Source organism: Typha angustifolia, chromosome 6, assembly GCF_048772165.1.
Source record: "Typha angustifolia cultivar Huaian chromosome 6, ASM4877216v1, whole genome shotgun sequence".
In the NCBI taxonomy this organism is placed as follows: Eukaryota; Viridiplantae; Streptophyta; class Magnoliopsida; order Poales; family Typhaceae; genus Typha; species Typha angustifolia.
Genome location: NC_133244.1, coordinates 9,280,338 through 9,295,892, shown reverse-complemented (window position 1 = coordinate 9,295,892; position 15,555 = coordinate 9,280,338). Strand labels below are relative to the sequence as shown.

The following is a 15,555-nucleotide window of genomic DNA, read 5'->3' as shown; positions in this document are numbered from 1 at the left end:
CCCAGATGAGATCGACCTGCACCCAACTTAAACCGGGTCATAATAACCTCTTTTTAAGTGAACGTAAATCTCTAATATAGTCGTTACTAGTAATGTCGCAACTTGACAACTAAATCTAATGCATAAGTTAACGTTTGTTTTTCCCCTCTCTGCAATTGTCAAATGTGATCCCCAACCTACTAATCCAATGAGAAAAACCCGGCAATATGTCAACAACCTGACTCTACAAATGAAAGAAATAGAGAGATCTAAAACGCGAATATTACTTAATATTATTCAGTTAAGCAGGGGGACTACAAAAATTTTGGCATTCTTTGTGAATCAAAATCAGCATGATCTCCATTTGCTTGCATGCCAGAGGCATTGAATCCATAACTATCAAGAAATCTTTCATCAAAACCGCCATGTCCGGCCTCTGGTACTCTGAATCCCATCATAGGTGATGAGTTCCAAGGAGCTGGAGTTGAAGGATCAGAGCTGATTGTAGCCAATGAATTCTGTGGGGAGTTTCCAGAGTTCCGTCTGTTGCCGGAGTTGCCTGGAGTCGACATGGGCAAAGATTGCTGCTGTTGGTTCTTCTGTGGAGGTGATTTAGGTCTGAGGCTTTCTATCTCAGGGGTTGTCATGACTAGATGTGGAGCATCAGGAGGTGGGTTGCGTCCACCACCTCCCTGCCAAACTTTCCCATCCTTATCGGCGAAATTCCTGATGTAAGCCTGCAATGTATTATGTAGGATGTGATTAAGCTTCTTATGTCTCTTAGTCCAAAAAAGGCTACACATGCATGTGACCATCAAATAAGGGCGTAATGTTGCAGCTTCAGTACCTCCTTATTGAAATTTGAGGAAGATAATCCTTTCCCAACAGTTAGCCAACCTGAACGGATATTATGGTCCTCACCAAAGAGCTCAAGTCGCCTCCTGCCCAGAGCAAAATGCTCAATGATCCTGTACATGTCCTCAGGCTTCTTAGTTGAACCTGCCCAGCATGTACCAAAAGAGTTAAGTGCAGCACAAAGAGAACCTCAAGGCATTCAGTTTAAGGTTAAATGGCTGGATAATTGGACAATCATAAGGTAAATTAAAAACAGATGTCAGTGTGAAAAATCAAAACAAACATTCTCAGAACAATATACCTTATCGGGCAAATATCAGTTTCCCCAGTAAATAAGAAGGGAAGAGTTACATGTCATCTACTAAAACTTTGGATATAAACTTAAGTTCATCAAAGAAACAAAAACAATGGTTAAGCAGGGAAGGAATTTCCTATAAATACGTATACTTGCAATTAGAAACAATTGGTTACACACAAAAGTTGCAGTTACCAAGCATATAGATGTATATGAAGGGACATGAATTCACTTGTTCCAAAGAATTTAAATGATCCACCTGTATAAGGATTCATACCACTAGACATTCATAGAGAGAGACGATAATATGATCCACTGACAACGTATTGTTTATGATCTATAATCAATATAAATATCCATGACTCCCTGGAAAAAAGGGAACAACTAAGCTTTCCTTTGTGAGATCATCACGGGAGCATGTGTAACTCAGTCCAAGAACATAGCAAACAATCAGATGGTGGAATGTTGCAGCATAGGATGACTACTACATAATACAAAACAAGTGATGCAAAAGCAGAAATGTGGAAAGACACTATCATACATAAAATAGTAAAATGAATAAAGAAAAACCACTAACCATCACTAGGTTCTTCTGCTATTACTATATCTGTGTCGATATTGGCATGGATAATATGCCCATCTGTGCTACGACGAACAGTTCCTTTTATGCCCATCAAGCAGTGTTCCTATTCAAGAAAAGCAGTGATGTTTCATGTAAAGAGCAAGTTGTACAATACCAGGAAAAAGAGAAGAAGAAGCACACTGAGGTAGTAAAGTATTAGTCAAATAAAAGGATTTCTCTTCACCAACCTTTGAATGTTGCAATAATGTGTGAGAATCATGCCGCAGACCTGGAGTTGCATTTCTCTTGTTGGTTTTAACCCAACAAATATCTTCACACCTCCGAAATCCCCACTAAAAGAAAAGACAAAGAAAATCAACCTACACACAGTTATTCTGGACAAAACTAACATTTTCAATATTAGGTAAGTACCTATCTTCTTCATTTAGATTTATATCATAAGAGTAGGATATATCACAGACTGCATTGTCAAACTTATACAGATAAAAAATGTGATCTTCCAAGCAAATAAAATTTATCACTATTTTTGATATGGCATGAAAAAGAACACTCGACTAGAGTTTAGGACATATATGGTGCACTTCATAATGCAGCCATGGGACAGTGAAAAGAACAGAAACTTCAACTCTAAAGACCTGCAAAATGCATTAGTGCAAGCAAAGGCAACCAAAGTACCAAACCTACCTTCTTCAAGCATTGACGTCCCTGTTCAAGGCCCATTCCATCTCCAACCCAGAGGAAGATAAATGATGGAGTATCCGCTATTGCCTGTCAACATAGTTTAAGTGCAGTTACATTTTAAATCCAAAAACTTATTAAGAGTATATATACTTAACAAATCGTACAAGCTGCAAACATAAAGAAATACGAAAGATAATAAAATACAAAAAGAAAAGGAGTGAGATAACAACCTCAATCTTCAGGTTCATGATCTCTTCAAAAGTCCAATACTCAATATGATCTGTAATACCAGGTGCACGGTGAACATACTCCTCCCAAGGAGGATCCACAAGTATTACATCAAACTTGGTACCAAAAGATTCCGGGGAGAGAACATGCTCACGCAGGTCGCAGTTATAATACATAGGTGGGGAAGCAGACTTAGCTACAATCTCATCTTTCCTTTGTATGAGTTCTCTTAATTTTGGATAGTCCTCTACAACACTTGTAAGCTCCAGCTCCCTAATGAAATTCTGGGGTCTCATACCAGTATCAACAAAGTTCTGGGAATAGTCATTCTGCTCTCCCCTTGAAGGAGCTTTACCAGAGGGTCCACTGTTTCTTGATGGTGCCCAACCTGTTGGACCTTTCTCATGTTGCATCTCACGACTAGGTGTTCCCATAGGATTGAAAACCGGACCTGATATGTTTGGTGGAGTTCCTCTTCCAGCACCTGGTTGATTCAAGTACATGGGATGATTCGGGCCAGCTCCCATATTAGGAGCAAACCTAGGTCCTGCAGGTCCAGGAGGAGGAATAGGAGGAAGATTGGGTGGAACAGCTAACATATTCATATCGATGCCTCGAGCTCCTGGCCAAACAAGGGGCCCAGGAAATGGAGGAATGAAAACACCAGGTCCAATTGGCGGACCTGGTGAATGGGACATATTTGGTCCAAGTGGCTGCATTGGTCCTGGTGGCAATCCAAGATGCCCAAATGGAGGACCCATCATAGGCATAGGAACTCCAATCCGTTGAGCATCCCTCGCATTTAACCTACCTCTTCCTCCTCTTGCAGGTCTCCCACCCTTGGATCCTTGTTGTTGAGACCTACTGAAAGAAGCTGAACCTTGGCCGTTACCAAGTGGAGAAATCAAACTGCTGCTGCCACTTTGACCACCTCCAGTGCGATTGGAGGTCATTGGACCTTTAGGCATTCTACCCCTTCCAGATTGATAATCAAGAGTATTTCTTGCAGAATTTTGATCCCTAGGTGAGTCATCATCATGAAACCTCTCCTGTGAATCGTCTCCATAAGCATAAGTGGCCTTACCCCTGTCCTCAGATGGATATGCCCATTCATCATCACTAGCTCCTGAAGCAAATTCCTGCTGCAGTCCCACTTCACCTCTCCTTCCAGCATATCCCGAAACAGAACCTTCCCTTCCAAAGTCAAGACTCTTGTTAGGCCTGATCTCTATTGAGTCAGAACTCTCATTTCTGTTCCCAAAGGCTGATGAACTTTTTGCACCTTCAGACCTAATTCTAGAGTCTTTCCTATATCCAGACCGGCTGTTAAAGTTTCCTAACTCTACCCTCTCTTGATCGTCTCTCTGTAAATCCCATTCCTTCACAGGATCAAATTCATCCCCATCTTTAGAATCCTGCCTAGTTTGGCTCCTTCTCCACTGGTCTTTAGATCCCTCTCGGTCCCTATTCTTATCGTTCCAGTTATTTCCCTTTCCCTTTGAAAACCTATCATCTCCATGGACCTCCTCCCGTTCTTTAACTTTAATACTTACATTTCTTTCATTGTCAGAATCTGAAAAACCTTGATCATGTTCATCAAATTCTCGACGATACCTGCCACTTCTCTCAGGTGATCGAGACCTTTTACTATGTCTTCCATCTCTGCTGCTTCTATCCCTCATCGATGATCGTCCATCTTCATCTAAGTTGGCAGACCTCTGCCTGTTTTCAATCTCGTCATGACTTGCAGATTCCCATTCTCGTATATGTTTCTCACCTTTTCCTTCAGACTGCTTTGTGTCATACCTCTTCTTACTTTGTTCCACATCATCTATGAAACTAGCTGATCTCTCCTGGAACCTCCTATGCTTATCATCTCGGGCGATATCGGATCTATCTTCATGACTTGTATTCACTACCCTGCTGTCTTCCTCATGATTCTCCATTCTGCCATGACTCTTGCTCCTGTCACCATCTTCATGTGCTCCCTCCTTATCACCAGAACAGCCACCCTTCTCGCCACCTGAATCATTAACCCTACTTAAATTGTCACTTGATTCATTTCCATAATCAAGGCCTCTGTCTCTCACACTCCCATCTTTACTATGATCAGAAGATCTCACAGTTCTTCGATCAGCTTTATCGAAAATGCTACTTTCCTCAGCTTTCTTGCCTACGTCTGCATCATCCCATCTCCTGCGTGGAGGATTCTTTTCCTGTTCACGATGCCCTTGGCTTTTTTCTCTGCTGCTGTCTTTCCTTTCTGAATACCTCATGTCTTTTTCCTGCAACCTCTCGCGCTCTCCATCATAGGGACTCTCTACCTTACTTCTGGTTCTACTCTGGGAGCTCTCATAACCTGATGCCTTCAAACTCATTCTCCTCGATGAGTCCAATTCATTCTCCTCATCTCTTCTTTTCCTGCCACTATCTCCATCTCTATCCTTGTACCCATCCGTCGATCTCTTCTCACCTCTCTCTTCAGTATTTTTCCTTGGAACTTTGGATGATCTGGACTCCCTCCTTGTGCTGTAGTCATCCTCATCGTCGCTGCCAGCTTGGCTCGAGCTGCCCAGCTTCTTCCTAAAATCACTCCTGTCTGCTGAAACCTTCTTTCTTCCTTCATCCAGCTCCTCGACTTCATCAGAATTACTGTGCTTTCTTGACTTGCTTGACCGACTCTTCCTCTTGTCGGCATCATCCCAATCATCATCATCCTCCATTCTACTGCTCCTCAAGTCAACGCTGTCCTCAAAATCTCTCTTACTACGACTCCTACTAGAAGCAGATGCTTCCATATAGATACAACTAAATTACAGTTGTTTCAAACACAATCAGAAAAATCCACCGAGAAGCCACAGAGGACGACCCCCAATTAGCAAGATCGACGACACGAACACTCAATTCTGAAACTTCACCAGAGTGAGAAAAAAAAAGAAGAAGTCATTTATCCTGGATAAGATGAATCTAGTGCTATGATAAGATTAAAAAAGGAAAAAAAAAAAACTCTACCCTCTTCCAGCAAGCAATCCAACTCGATTCAACAACAGCCGCCACAAATGACAAATCGATTGAAAAAGATACAAGTCCCTCGAGCATCCAAATCCGCGAGATCAAGCAAAAAGTAGAAAGATTGACCTACCAAAGGCGAACCCTAGTCGATCAACTTTGGCCGTCAGGAACACACAAATGAGATCTAGATGAGGGAAGAGAGAGAGGAGAGATTTCTACTTACCCGGATATGGGATTAGGTCGGGATTAGGGCTTCGAAGAGCAGTAGGATTCGTCGCGGACGCACGCGGTCGGCTTCTCCAGCCCTAGAAGCCGCCACGGACGGGGAGGCGACGAGGGAAACCGCAGATAGCCGATCGCACCACGTGACCGGGGGCATGCCGTTAAGTTGCGATAAATTATAAAAATGCCAGCGTCAGAACTCAGAAACATTAGATCTTTTCATACTCGGGGGTCGGATCTAGTCGCATCATCCTAGGATCCGAGTCCACCTAGTCCATTTTGGTGGTAACTTAGTTTTCCCTTTAAAGAAAAGGGAAAAGGATTATATTAACTAATCACTACCGTTACAAATGCCAATCCTGGTCGTCGTGTGGGCACTTTAGATTGTAATTTATAGCATGTAGGCTTTATATTCTTAATCACTTTAATAGAGTACATAAATATGATATCAAGATTGATGGAACTGGTACAAGCTTATACATAATTGAGAGGGGAAGAACGAGCGAGGATCGACAAATAAAGCCTATATCCTCTCTAGGAGGAGAGGTAGAAAATGTATATTACCATGTATTAATGTAATCCGTTAAGGTAAATAATGTATATTATAAATATATAATAATATCTATAAAATAGAGATTCCTAACATTTATAAAAGAAGAAAATAAAAAGGAGAAAATTCTAATTTACTTTGAAAATTAAGGAAATCATCTGTACAATGTTTGAAGATATTTTTGCCAAGAACATTACAGTCTACTTGCCACCAAAACTTCTTTCATCACCAAGCTCCTTGCCTTGTTAATGGTCATGAAGCAGAGGTACAAGTGCTCCTCCAGCTCATCCAGCTGCTGGTTAAAGCTCGCGTCGTTCTTCCACACCTGCCGTATCACCTCCTCCACCAGCCGCCTCCGCCCGCCGTCCCGCCGCTCAAAGCACAGCCGTAGCAGCTCGCCCATGTGGTCCACCTCGTCGTGCAACCTCGCCACCAGCCGGCTTATCGTGTCCAGATCCCGGTTCAGTATGTACGTTCCCTTAGTCGCCGCGTCGAGCTGGGAGATCGCCTTCCTGAGCCAACCACTGGAAGCGAATCGGAACGACGCCGTAGACAATAGCGTTGGAACGGCTAGTAGCGCCACTAACGCGTGCATCGCTACGAAAGCCCCGACCACCGACGTCGACGCCGTGAGGATGACGAAGGAAACCGCGAGGGCTCGTTTGATGTGGTTGATTCGATGTAGCTTCGCTTTCGCCTTCCTGCGGCCCGACTCGAGCTTTTTGAGTAGGCTGGCGGAGCCATCCTGCACCTGTTTGAAGTATTGCCGCTTAGACGATGAGGCCAAGGATTCGAAAGGGTTGAGCGTCTTGGCAATGTCGGCGAGGTAGCGGTCGACGGCTTGTAGCTTTTGTCGCGACGGGGAGTCGGAGACGAGGGAGCGGAGGTTGGCTTTGAGCGGGCGGTAGCGGAGTCGGATTTGCTCGATGTCTTTCAAGAGGAGGCTGCAGAGGAGCGAAGCATTTGCCGTCTCGGCGTAGTACTCTTGGAGGAGGATGTAAGCTTTAGGATGGCAGATTTTTTGGGCATTCGCTAGCATTTTGGCGACCGTTGCTTGGTCTGGCTCGAGGAGTTGCTCCGCAAAGAGGCGGTAGGAAGGGAGCCGGGCGGCGGCGCTGTTCTCCCTCGTCGTGAGAGCGGCCCCATGCGCTAAGGTGAGGTCCAAGACGTGCGCCCAGAACTCGTTGTAGGACTCGGTGCGGAAGGCGTTGGTGTATTCTTCCCGGAGGTCAAAGCTCGTCGACGATATCGTAGAGACGACCACTTCTTTTATTGCTGCTGGAAAAAAATAAATAAAAGAATAAAATTAAACGTCTTTGATGTGTTCTACTACACATATGATCAACAAACCATGCATCTTAGTCTTACCTTTTCGATCGTGGTAGCTGCAGTAACCAAAAATTCCGAATCTTACGTGCATCTCTTCTTCCCAACTCTGGATTGCAACCAGAAGACTGTTATGGAGGGCAAAAAGAAGTAGGGAGAGAGAGGTTTTTTAAAAATAATAAAGAGAGAAAGCTTGTTGCAATAAGCAAGTGCAAGTTTGCAAGCTTAAATCAGTTAGCTAGACTCACTTTGTTGAGGTATCTTTGAGTCCAAGGAGATTGTGGCCTTGGAGCAAAGATTAGGTTTCCTAGCCACGATGGCACTTAGAAGGTTTATAAATAAAGCCTGAAGACTTGGAGGAATGAATAAGGCTTGGTGGAAGCTTGGAAGGAAGGCCAAAGAGTGGCACGTACTCAAGGGAAACTCGTGGTTGATACTAAGAAGATCATTAACGTAGTTAGTTAGAGAAAAGATAGTGACTAGCTCGCTATAATTAGTCATCTCTAACATCCAATTAGCCTTGTAGTTAATTATCGATGGTCTATTAACTGGGAGATATTGGGTGGACTCCGCGTGGGCCCGGGAGTATCAATATCCCGTTTCGTGTGGAGTAATTTGATTTAGTGCCACGTGGCAATTTGTCAGCTTTGAAATGTACATGTGGGGATCTAAGACGAAGCAACGGGAGACATCAAGTGGGAGGTTGGATATCTTATGATCTATATATCTCCTATACTTTTAGATTAATCTTTGTAGTGCATTGCATAAGTGAGCTATTGGCCCCAACATTGCCACGTCAGCCAACAATATTATTTTGTAGGGACGTCGACCGCGTAGGTTTTTTTTCTTGTCTGAATGACTTGATGACTTCATCATCAACAGGGTCAGCAGCCATAAGATTCGCAAAACTGATCGATTCAGATCTCACAACTAGGAACAAATTGCTATCGAGAAGCTACTTGATCAACAAATTGCTTTCTGTGTACAAACAGAGAATTGCAGTGGATCAAATTGCACTATTAGTAAAGCAGTTTACAGAGTTGAAGATCCTATATACTCTCAAATGTTATCAGTTCAGCTAAACAGGAGGAGAAAACAAATTAACATCTTACAGTAATTAAGAACTTTGCATAACACAACATTCTGTTCAGGCCTAGAGAAGAAGATTAGTGAACATAAATAAATAGTTCCAACTCATTAATTCATTATCAGAACTATCTAGCTCTGCGGTGGGGCCTTGGCTGTCAGCAGTATCCTTATTTCACTGTAGCATCTGAAAAACTTGATCTTCCTCCAGGTCTTGATTATTAATTACATAGTTGCAATTCTATAGCTCGTCATTAGAATTATCTCGGTCTGCGGTGGAACCTTGGCTGTAGGAAGTGATTTTATTTCCCCGTAGCGTCTCAATGACTTGATCAAGAGGAGGGTCTCCGGGCCTTCGATAAACTTGATCCCCGATCTTCATCTCATATGCCTCTGGCTGGCTGAGAATAAACTCTTTCAACTAGAGAATAGAAGAATATTAGTGCTACATGTGAATCATAAAATACAAATACATGTGGATCCTAAAGTAGATGTATGCCATAATCTGAGAAGAGTAGATGCTATTTCTTAGCAAATAGAATGAAAATCTTATTGAGGTAAATAGAACTACAAACAAATACAAAAAAGAATACATTGCTTCTTCTTAGATGCATGTCTTTTTTATTGATTTTCCAATTAGCTCCTATCCTTAGTGATTCAAGGTTTATGAGCTTCCAGTTCTACAGAAGGACTTAGTCCAGGTTAGGGGTTTTTTCTTTTTCCCTTTTTTTTCAAGTGGAATGTAAAGGGATAAATCAATTTGCTCTACACAGTTAAGAAGCATTAGCTCTGAATCACAAGAACACAGAATATATATTTGACCAATGTCAAGAAATAGTATTCTGTACAAGTTGAAAAGGCAAGTCTATAATTCACATGGATGATTAAGTGGATGTACTAGATGAATAGCTGGCCTGAAAAGAAACAAAAACATACCTCTAGTATATCCTGGCCCCTCTCCATAGTGAACATGATTGTACTCTGATCGACGGCCATAAACTTTGCCACAACAGATCCAGTTCGCAGTACCTTGCTCCATTTCATAGCAATAACAGGCACCTCCTCCTGAAAATTTCAGATTTAGTTAAAACCATGAATGTATGACCTCCTGAGCGCGTCATTTAATGGAATAACATGTCTTTCATACCCTGGTGGAAAATTCATCTTCACAATTTACGAGATTAGAACTGATGAATTCTTGATGTTTTGAGTAACTGCACTACTTAGATACACTTGCACAGTGAGTCGTGATGACCAACATATTATACTCGAGAAACTATAAAAATACTAAAGAGAAATACTTCCATTTGTATGTACAGTAAATGCAAATATTAGAGACAAAACATATAGGTTTGGCAGTATCCAATCTAGACAGAGATTAATGGCTCAAGTCTCATTAACAACTTCAGACAACAATGTCATGAGTATCTTGACAACATAACATTGTTAAGATGGTTTGATCATTTTATGATGGGGTTTCACTTGAGATTGATCATCTAGATCACAAATACTAGTCAAAGTAACTTAACGAGATTTTTTTTAGCCTTCCATGAAGCTTATGTATCCACGAAGTGATATAAATATCTCTACTAGAAGTACATTTTGTTAAGATGAAATGATGGATATTTTTGTCAATCCACTGGACCACCAACAATATCTTTCCCACATAATCTATATACAAAACCATTTAGGAACAAAGCATCAAAATCCAAACTTCTCGTCTCAAGACAAGAACCCAACAGAAATAACACCAATCTAACACATAAAAGATAAACTTTTACCACTCTTTACCAACAAATTACAGAAGAATCCAGAGTTCAATCAACTCGGACTTGCAAAGCAATCATACCCTGGATCGAGAAACGCCCAATCGAAGCTTAACGAATCCGTAGGAAGGCCCGGTGTGTCGCCTCATCAACTCGGCCTGGATCTCGTCCGGATTCATCCGCGAGAAATCGGGCGGCTTCTCGTCTTGATCCAGCCCGGAGTTCCTCTTCTTCGTTCCCCATTGCTTCCACTCCTCATCCTCCTCGTCGTCCACCACGTCATCGAGCTCGTCCGGTATGCTTACCCTCTTCTTCCCCTCCGATTTCTCTATTGCCGCAAGGAGGAAGAAGAGAAGAAGAACTAGAAGAAATCTTCGAGACATCGCCAAGGGATTCATCTCGGTCTCGACTCACGCCGCCGCTTCACCAGTCTCAGACTATAAGTCGCGGTGAATCCAATAACCCGTTAAAGCCGAGTAACAAATTAATTACCATAAACGTCGGGTTTAGATCCGTAACACGAGTCCACCTAAAAAACCCAAACAGGATCCGGACCGTAGATAGAAGAATGGATAGTTTAGATTAAAATAAGGTCAGTAATATCTGGGCAAATGATTCAATAAAAAATACGAATTTTCTCTCCTAATCGAACCAGGAGTACTGGTCATATGAACCAGAAGTACCGATCACTTTTCTAAATTATAAGAGTAAATTAATTATGTTTTATTTCTTTCCTAGCTATATTTTATTTTATAAAAAATAAAAATAATAATAAATTGATAGCGTGTGACACTCCTATTATCAAAAAAATTAGCAATAAAAAGAAAACTTAAATTCTAATTTTCTTTATCAATTAATCTGGTCACATATGGAAAAATAAGTTATATACCCTTTAATTTCTAAATAGATAAAAATTATTTTTATAACTAATTGGTTAGTATCTAATCATTGTTCTATCCGGTAATGGGATTTGAAAATTGACTAAACTCTCTCCTAATTATTTTTATTTAACAAAATCTCTCACCTTGTTTTAATCTAGATCGACGATTCAGATCCTAACTATGGGTCCCCTATAAAATCGGAAAGTGGAAAATTCATATGGCCACTCCACACAAGGAAAATGCTCCTTAAAAGAGAAGAAAATTTCACTTGAAGATAAACAGAGATGACCAAACAATTCTTCTTGTTTACTGTAACCCTGGTAATCTGTTAAACTATGCAAGTAAAATCATAGAGATAATAGTTATAGCATACAGTGAAGCCTTAATCGAGGTATAATCCCCAATTATTTCTTGGAAACATAAAACATTAATAGCACAAGGAAGTTGACAGATGAAGGAGATTATTATGCAGTTCTTAAAGGTTTAACTTAGTCAACTGGCACTGGTTGCATCTTCTCGGCCTCCTGTCTTAACTCTTCAAACAGAGCAGATGACAGGTATCTCTCTCCCAAGCTTGGATGGACAGTCTGAAACGAAATAGATAAGCTCAGGTTAGTATTCTAGAGTATATTTATGTAGTCAGGAGTGAGAATTTTAAGAAACAAAGATATCTTAATGGACAGGCTTAGTACTTTCACAACTGAACTTTTTCATTCTTCCATTATTCTTATACGAAAATCTCTCAACTATTTGTTATGTCAAATGAGGGAAGAAGAAGAGAGAGGAATGCGAGGAGGTGGTTTCCAGGACGGTGAATGTCGTGGAGAAGATTAAGGTTCAACTCTTCTGATCAGAGGGAAGACTGCAGAGTGAGTATACCAGGGTCAGGTTTAGGCCTACCAGAAAGTTGCTTTCAAAGACCTTATATGGATAGTAGTTGCTTTTCTCCATAGGCTCTAAGGTAGTAGTGAGATTGGACTGAGGATATATATTTGAGTTAACCCCTATTATTCTATGAAGGTTCCTGGGGATTGACTTTGATTGTTTAGCAAGACAAGTGTCCACACATAGATAAGAAACATTTAGTTGTTAACACTGTCATTATGAAGTTGGAATACATACCACAATAAGCTTGCCTTTGTTTTCTGGTTTTCTTGCAAGGTTTAATGCTGCAACTGTATTAGCTCCAGAGGATATTCCTACCTGAAAGGTTTAGATCAAGTGTAACTATGAATAGAATCAATAGATGTTCTATATTACAGAATAAAACTTAATAAAAACCTTGTTCCTAATCAGCATCTTTTCTGCATAATACCCCATAAAAGAGAACAGATACCGTACACTTTATAAATATTTCCTTTTTTCTACAATTTGTGTTCCCAGAAATAGCTATATATAAATATAAAAATTGCCATTATTAAAAAGTATTAGCTAGTCACCAGAAGCCCCTCTTTCAATGCCAATTCCCTAGCCATCTTCACTGCATCATCACTTTTTACCTGGTACATGTTAGGTTTATCACAATGTGATTATTATTTTATCGATAAGAGTATAAAATAAAGCCAATTTACCTCAAGAACTTCTTCCATAACATCCATGTCCAGAATTTTTGGCTTAAAACCAACTCCATTACCAGTGATTAGGTGAGGGCCTAAAAGGAAATCAGTTGCTGGTGAAACTTCTATAATCTATTTGCAAGGTTTAACATGCCAAATTGCTGAACAACCAAAGCTTACAAAGAGTAGTAGCAGGAAAAATACTATATAGAACTAAGGTAATGACAAGAAGTATATCAGCATTACATATAAATTTGATATAAAGTTAGACAAAATTAACAATATCAAAAACATACCTGGTTGACCACCATTCAGTACATTGGATTCTGCAGGCTCAACTCCATATATCTGGAAAAATAAGATAGCATTGATAATGATGTCCATGATAATAAAATAAAATCTGTTTTCAAGAATTAGTTTCAATTGCTCTGTTTCATTTCTATCGAAGTAATAGTAGCTGACTGAACACAAAGAGTAACATTACTCAAATCATTTCGTTAGAAAAACAGATATTATCTAGTACCTTCACATTAGGGTTCATTGACTTAAGATATCTTCCAACACCGGTCACAGTGCCTCCACTTCCTATTCCCATAACAAAGATGTCGACCTGGCCTAGGGTATCCTCCCATATTTCAGGACCAGTGGTTTCAAAATGCACCTGGCATAATGGCATATCTTCTATCATTAGCAATTACAGCCACGAAGTATATACTCGAAACGATACTTTCCAAAAAAAAAAATGTAATTCTTTTTAATGAATTTGGTCTTAATACTCCAAGAATAAGAAAGAGAAGCTACCTTATCATTAGCAGGATTCTCAAACTGTTGAAGCATGAAGGCATTGGGATAAGAATCCAAAAGATCATACGCCTTTTTAACCGTCCCTCCCATCCCTTTGGTAGGGTCTGTGAGCACTAAATCAGCACCATAGGCCCTCATAACAACCCTCCTTTCAAGGCTTGTGTACGACGGCATGGTGAGTACGATCTTGTAACCTTTTAGAGCTGCCATGAGAGACAAAGAAATCCCCATGTTCCCAGATGTGGGCTCAATCAACGTCGTCTGTTAAGTGTTAAATTTGATATGTTAATTGCATTAACGGCACCAACAATTTTGCACATGTTATCATCCTAAATTTATATATTTTCTCATTCCTTCATGACTTCTAATTATGGTGCGCAAGTATATTGAATACCAATCATATGATAAACTGGCCAACAGCAAACTCATTTGACTCCCATATGTATATATATATATATATATATATATAAACGATTGCTGCTATATTAGGAAATTGACCAACCATTTGATATGCAAGATTTCTTAGTATAAAAATCTACTGTATAAAACTTGTGGTTTTGGCTTAGAAAGAAAAAAGAACCACTGACCTTGCCTGGTGTTATCAATCCTTTTCTCTCGGCATCTTCTACCATGGAATAAGCCGGTCTAGTTGAATAGTAAAATAAGCCGGAAAAGTTAGCATCAACTGAATCCAAAACGGACGGCCCTGATGTAATTATCTTGCATCGACAACGACGTCGTAACCTGATGATAGAAAATTATAAATGGCAAGGAGAAAAAAAATGGCGGAAAGCACCTGTCTTTGACGCTAAAAGACGGCTGCAGGAACTCCAGCTTAGCCGCCACGTTCGCCTCGCACCCTTCACACACTTTGTTCAGATAAACCAGCGGTGTCCTCCCAATTAACTGGAATTTTTTAATAAATTAGAGAGAAAATACATTTCCTTTTTTTTTCTTAACCAGTACGAGGAGGATCGCCATGGATTAATCTACAAGACCCACTTGCTATTTACTGCAAAAATTGCTCTTTGGAAGAACAGATTGAAAACATATGGGCGGAGAAGAAGAAGAAGAAGAAGAAGAGTGAAGGGATTTTGCCTTTGCAGCTTCCTTCTTGATCTTGAGAGCAGAAAGATCCCTAAAGGTTGGCGAAGACACTTGAGGATCTACTGAGCGTTGGGTGGAGAAGAGAGATCCCCGTTGGAGAAGAGAGAGCTTGTTGTAACCTCTTCTCATCAGACCCATGAGCTTTTCCATCTCTCTCTCTCTCTCTCTCTCTCTCACCCACTCGCTCGCTCGTGTGTGGTCGGTCTCATTGGACTCCAAACGTTATAATGTTATATAGGAGAGAAAGCCACCAAAGATAGAAATATTACAATATGGTAGTGCAAGTTTGACTGGGGTCAATGCTGACAGCTGACATACCCGGCGACTCCTACAACTTCCAATAATAGTTATAAAATAATTTAGGATTAAATAAACTTTTATCTCCGGCCGACACTTATGGTCAAAATTTATTTCTTTGAACATTTTTTTATATGGATAATTTTATTTAGACTCCTTAAATTATCATTATTTTCATATTTTATTTTATTAAAAAAAAATTTACTTCCTACACCTCATGATTTTTTTTATTTTTACTTCTTTTTTTCTGAGCGAATATCTTTTTTTTTTAATTTAGAGAAAAGTATACGTGGAAAATTAAAAAGTTGAGCAAGTATATCTGAAAAA

At 40.3% G+C, this 15,555-nt stretch overlaps 4 protein-coding genes across 8 annotated transcripts; all 4 read right to left on the bottom strand.

Moving 5' to 3' along the window:
* Positions 1-245: 245 nt before the first annotated feature.
* On the bottom strand, positions 246-6,031 carry LOC140760795 (uncharacterized). 4 transcript variants are annotated; one of them, XM_073097808.1, is made up of 8 exons: positions 5,857-6,031; positions 5,634-5,775; positions 2,624-5,533; positions 2,397-2,480; positions 1,940-2,044; positions 1,707-1,815; positions 827-978; positions 246-716 (listed from the first exon to the last, which is right to left on the bottom strand). In XM_073097808.1, the coding sequence occupies exons 3-8, from the start codon at positions 5,417-5,419 to the stop codon at positions 294-296; spliced, it is 3,669 nt and encodes a 1,222-aa protein (XP_072953909.1). In that variant the 5' UTR covers positions 5,420-5,533; positions 5,634-5,775; positions 5,857-6,031; the 3' UTR covers positions 246-293. The 4 variants fall into 4 exon arrangements, with proteins under 4 accessions (XP_072953909.1, XP_072953910.1, XP_072953911.1 ...); XM_073097809.1 differs by having other exon boundaries at positions 2,624-5,527; XM_073097810.1 differs by having other exon boundaries at positions 5,634-5,759.
* Positions 6,032-6,501: 470 nt separating this feature from the next.
* Positions 6,502-8,009, bottom strand: LOC140761475 (UPF0496 protein 3-like). Of its 2 annotated transcripts, none has more exons than XM_073098816.1 (3): positions 7,980-8,009; positions 7,774-7,840; positions 6,502-7,683 (listed from the first exon to the last, which is right to left on the bottom strand). In XM_073098816.1, the coding sequence occupies exons 2-3, from the start codon at positions 7,823-7,825 to the stop codon at positions 6,599-6,601; spliced, it is 1,137 nt and encodes a 378-aa protein (XP_072954917.1). In that variant the 5' UTR covers positions 7,826-7,840; positions 7,980-8,009; the 3' UTR covers positions 6,502-6,598. The 2 variants fall into 2 exon arrangements, with proteins under 2 accessions (XP_072954917.1, XP_072954918.1); XM_073098817.1 differs by having other exon boundaries at positions 6,502-7,680; positions 7,980-8,008.
* A 724-nt stretch (positions 8,010-8,733) lies between these two features.
* LOC140760952 (uncharacterized) lies at positions 8,734-11,612 on the bottom strand. Its single transcript, XM_073098068.1, has 3 exons — positions 10,667-11,612; positions 9,754-9,882; positions 8,734-9,238 (listed from the first exon to the last, which is right to left on the bottom strand). The coding sequence occupies exons 1-3, from the start codon at positions 10,979-10,981 to the stop codon at positions 9,059-9,061; spliced, it is 624 nt and encodes a 207-aa protein (XP_072954169.1). The 5' UTR covers positions 10,982-11,612; the 3' UTR covers positions 8,734-9,058.
* A 137-nt stretch (positions 11,613-11,749) lies between these two features.
* On the bottom strand, positions 11,750-15,150 carry LOC140760951 (bifunctional L-3-cyanoalanine synthase/cysteine synthase 1, mitochondrial). The gene is made up of 10 exons (XM_073098067.1): positions 14,923-15,150; positions 14,621-14,730; positions 14,412-14,469; positions 13,822-14,085; positions 13,544-13,681; positions 13,317-13,368; positions 13,036-13,115; positions 12,904-12,963; positions 12,587-12,667; positions 11,750-12,051 (listed from the first exon to the last, which is right to left on the bottom strand). The coding sequence occupies exons 1-10, from the start codon at positions 15,079-15,081 to the stop codon at positions 11,953-11,955; spliced, it is 1,101 nt and encodes a 366-aa protein (XP_072954168.1). The 5' UTR covers positions 15,082-15,150; the 3' UTR covers positions 11,750-11,952.
* Between the last annotated feature and the right edge of the window lie 405 nt (positions 15,151-15,555).

What these genes read in the sequence shown, in the direction of transcription:
- LOC140761475 (XM_073098816.1), bottom strand. Translation starts at nt 7,825, where the DNA reads ATGCACGTAAGATTCGGAATTTTTGGTTACTGCAGCTACCACGATCGA. An exon ending in CAGCTACCACGATCGAAAAG is followed by an intron (nt 7,684 to 7,773) that starts GTAAGACTAAGA and finishes ATTTTTTTCCAG; the next exon opens with CAGCAATAAAAGAAGTGGTC.
- LOC140760951 (XM_073098067.1), bottom strand. Translation starts at nt 15,081, where the DNA reads ATGGAAAAGCTCATGGGTCTGATGAGAAGAGGTTACAACAAGCTCTCT. An exon ending in CAATGAACCCTAATGTGAAG is followed by an intron (nt 13,369 to 13,543) that starts GTACTAGATAAT and finishes TTATTTTTCCAG; the next exon opens with ATATATGGAGTTGAGCCTGC. An exon ending in TTATGGAAGAAGTTCTTGAG is followed by an intron (nt 12,964 to 13,035) that starts GTAAATTGGCTT and finishes AACATGTACCAG; the next exon opens with GTAAAAAGTGATGATGCAGT.
- LOC140760795 (XM_073097808.1), bottom strand. Translation starts at nt 5,419, where the DNA reads ATGGAAGCATCTGCTTCTAGTAGGAGTCGTAGTAAGAGAGATTTTGAG. An exon ending in TCATGAACCTGAAGATTGAG is followed by an intron (nt 2,481 to 2,623) that starts GTTGTTATCTCA and finishes CTATGTTGACAG; the next exon opens with GCAATAGCGGATACTCCATC. An exon ending in GACGTCAATGCTTGAAGAAG is followed by an intron (nt 2,045 to 2,396) that starts GTAGGTTTGGTA and finishes CTTTTCTTTTAG; the next exon opens with TGGGGATTTCGGAGGTGTGA.
- LOC140760952 (XM_073098068.1), bottom strand. Translation starts at nt 10,981, where the DNA reads ATGAATCCCTTGGCGATGTCTCGAAGATTTCTTCTAGTTCTTCTTCTC. An exon ending in TGGGCGTTTCTCGATCCAGG is followed by an intron (nt 9,883 to 10,666) that starts GTATGATTGCTT and finishes TGAAATTTTCAG; the next exon opens with GAGGAGGTGCCTGTTATTGC. An exon ending in GGGGCCAGGATATACTAGAG is followed by an intron (nt 9,239 to 9,753) that starts GTATGTTTTTGT and finishes TCTATTCTCTAG; the next exon opens with TTGAAAGAGTTTATTCTCAG.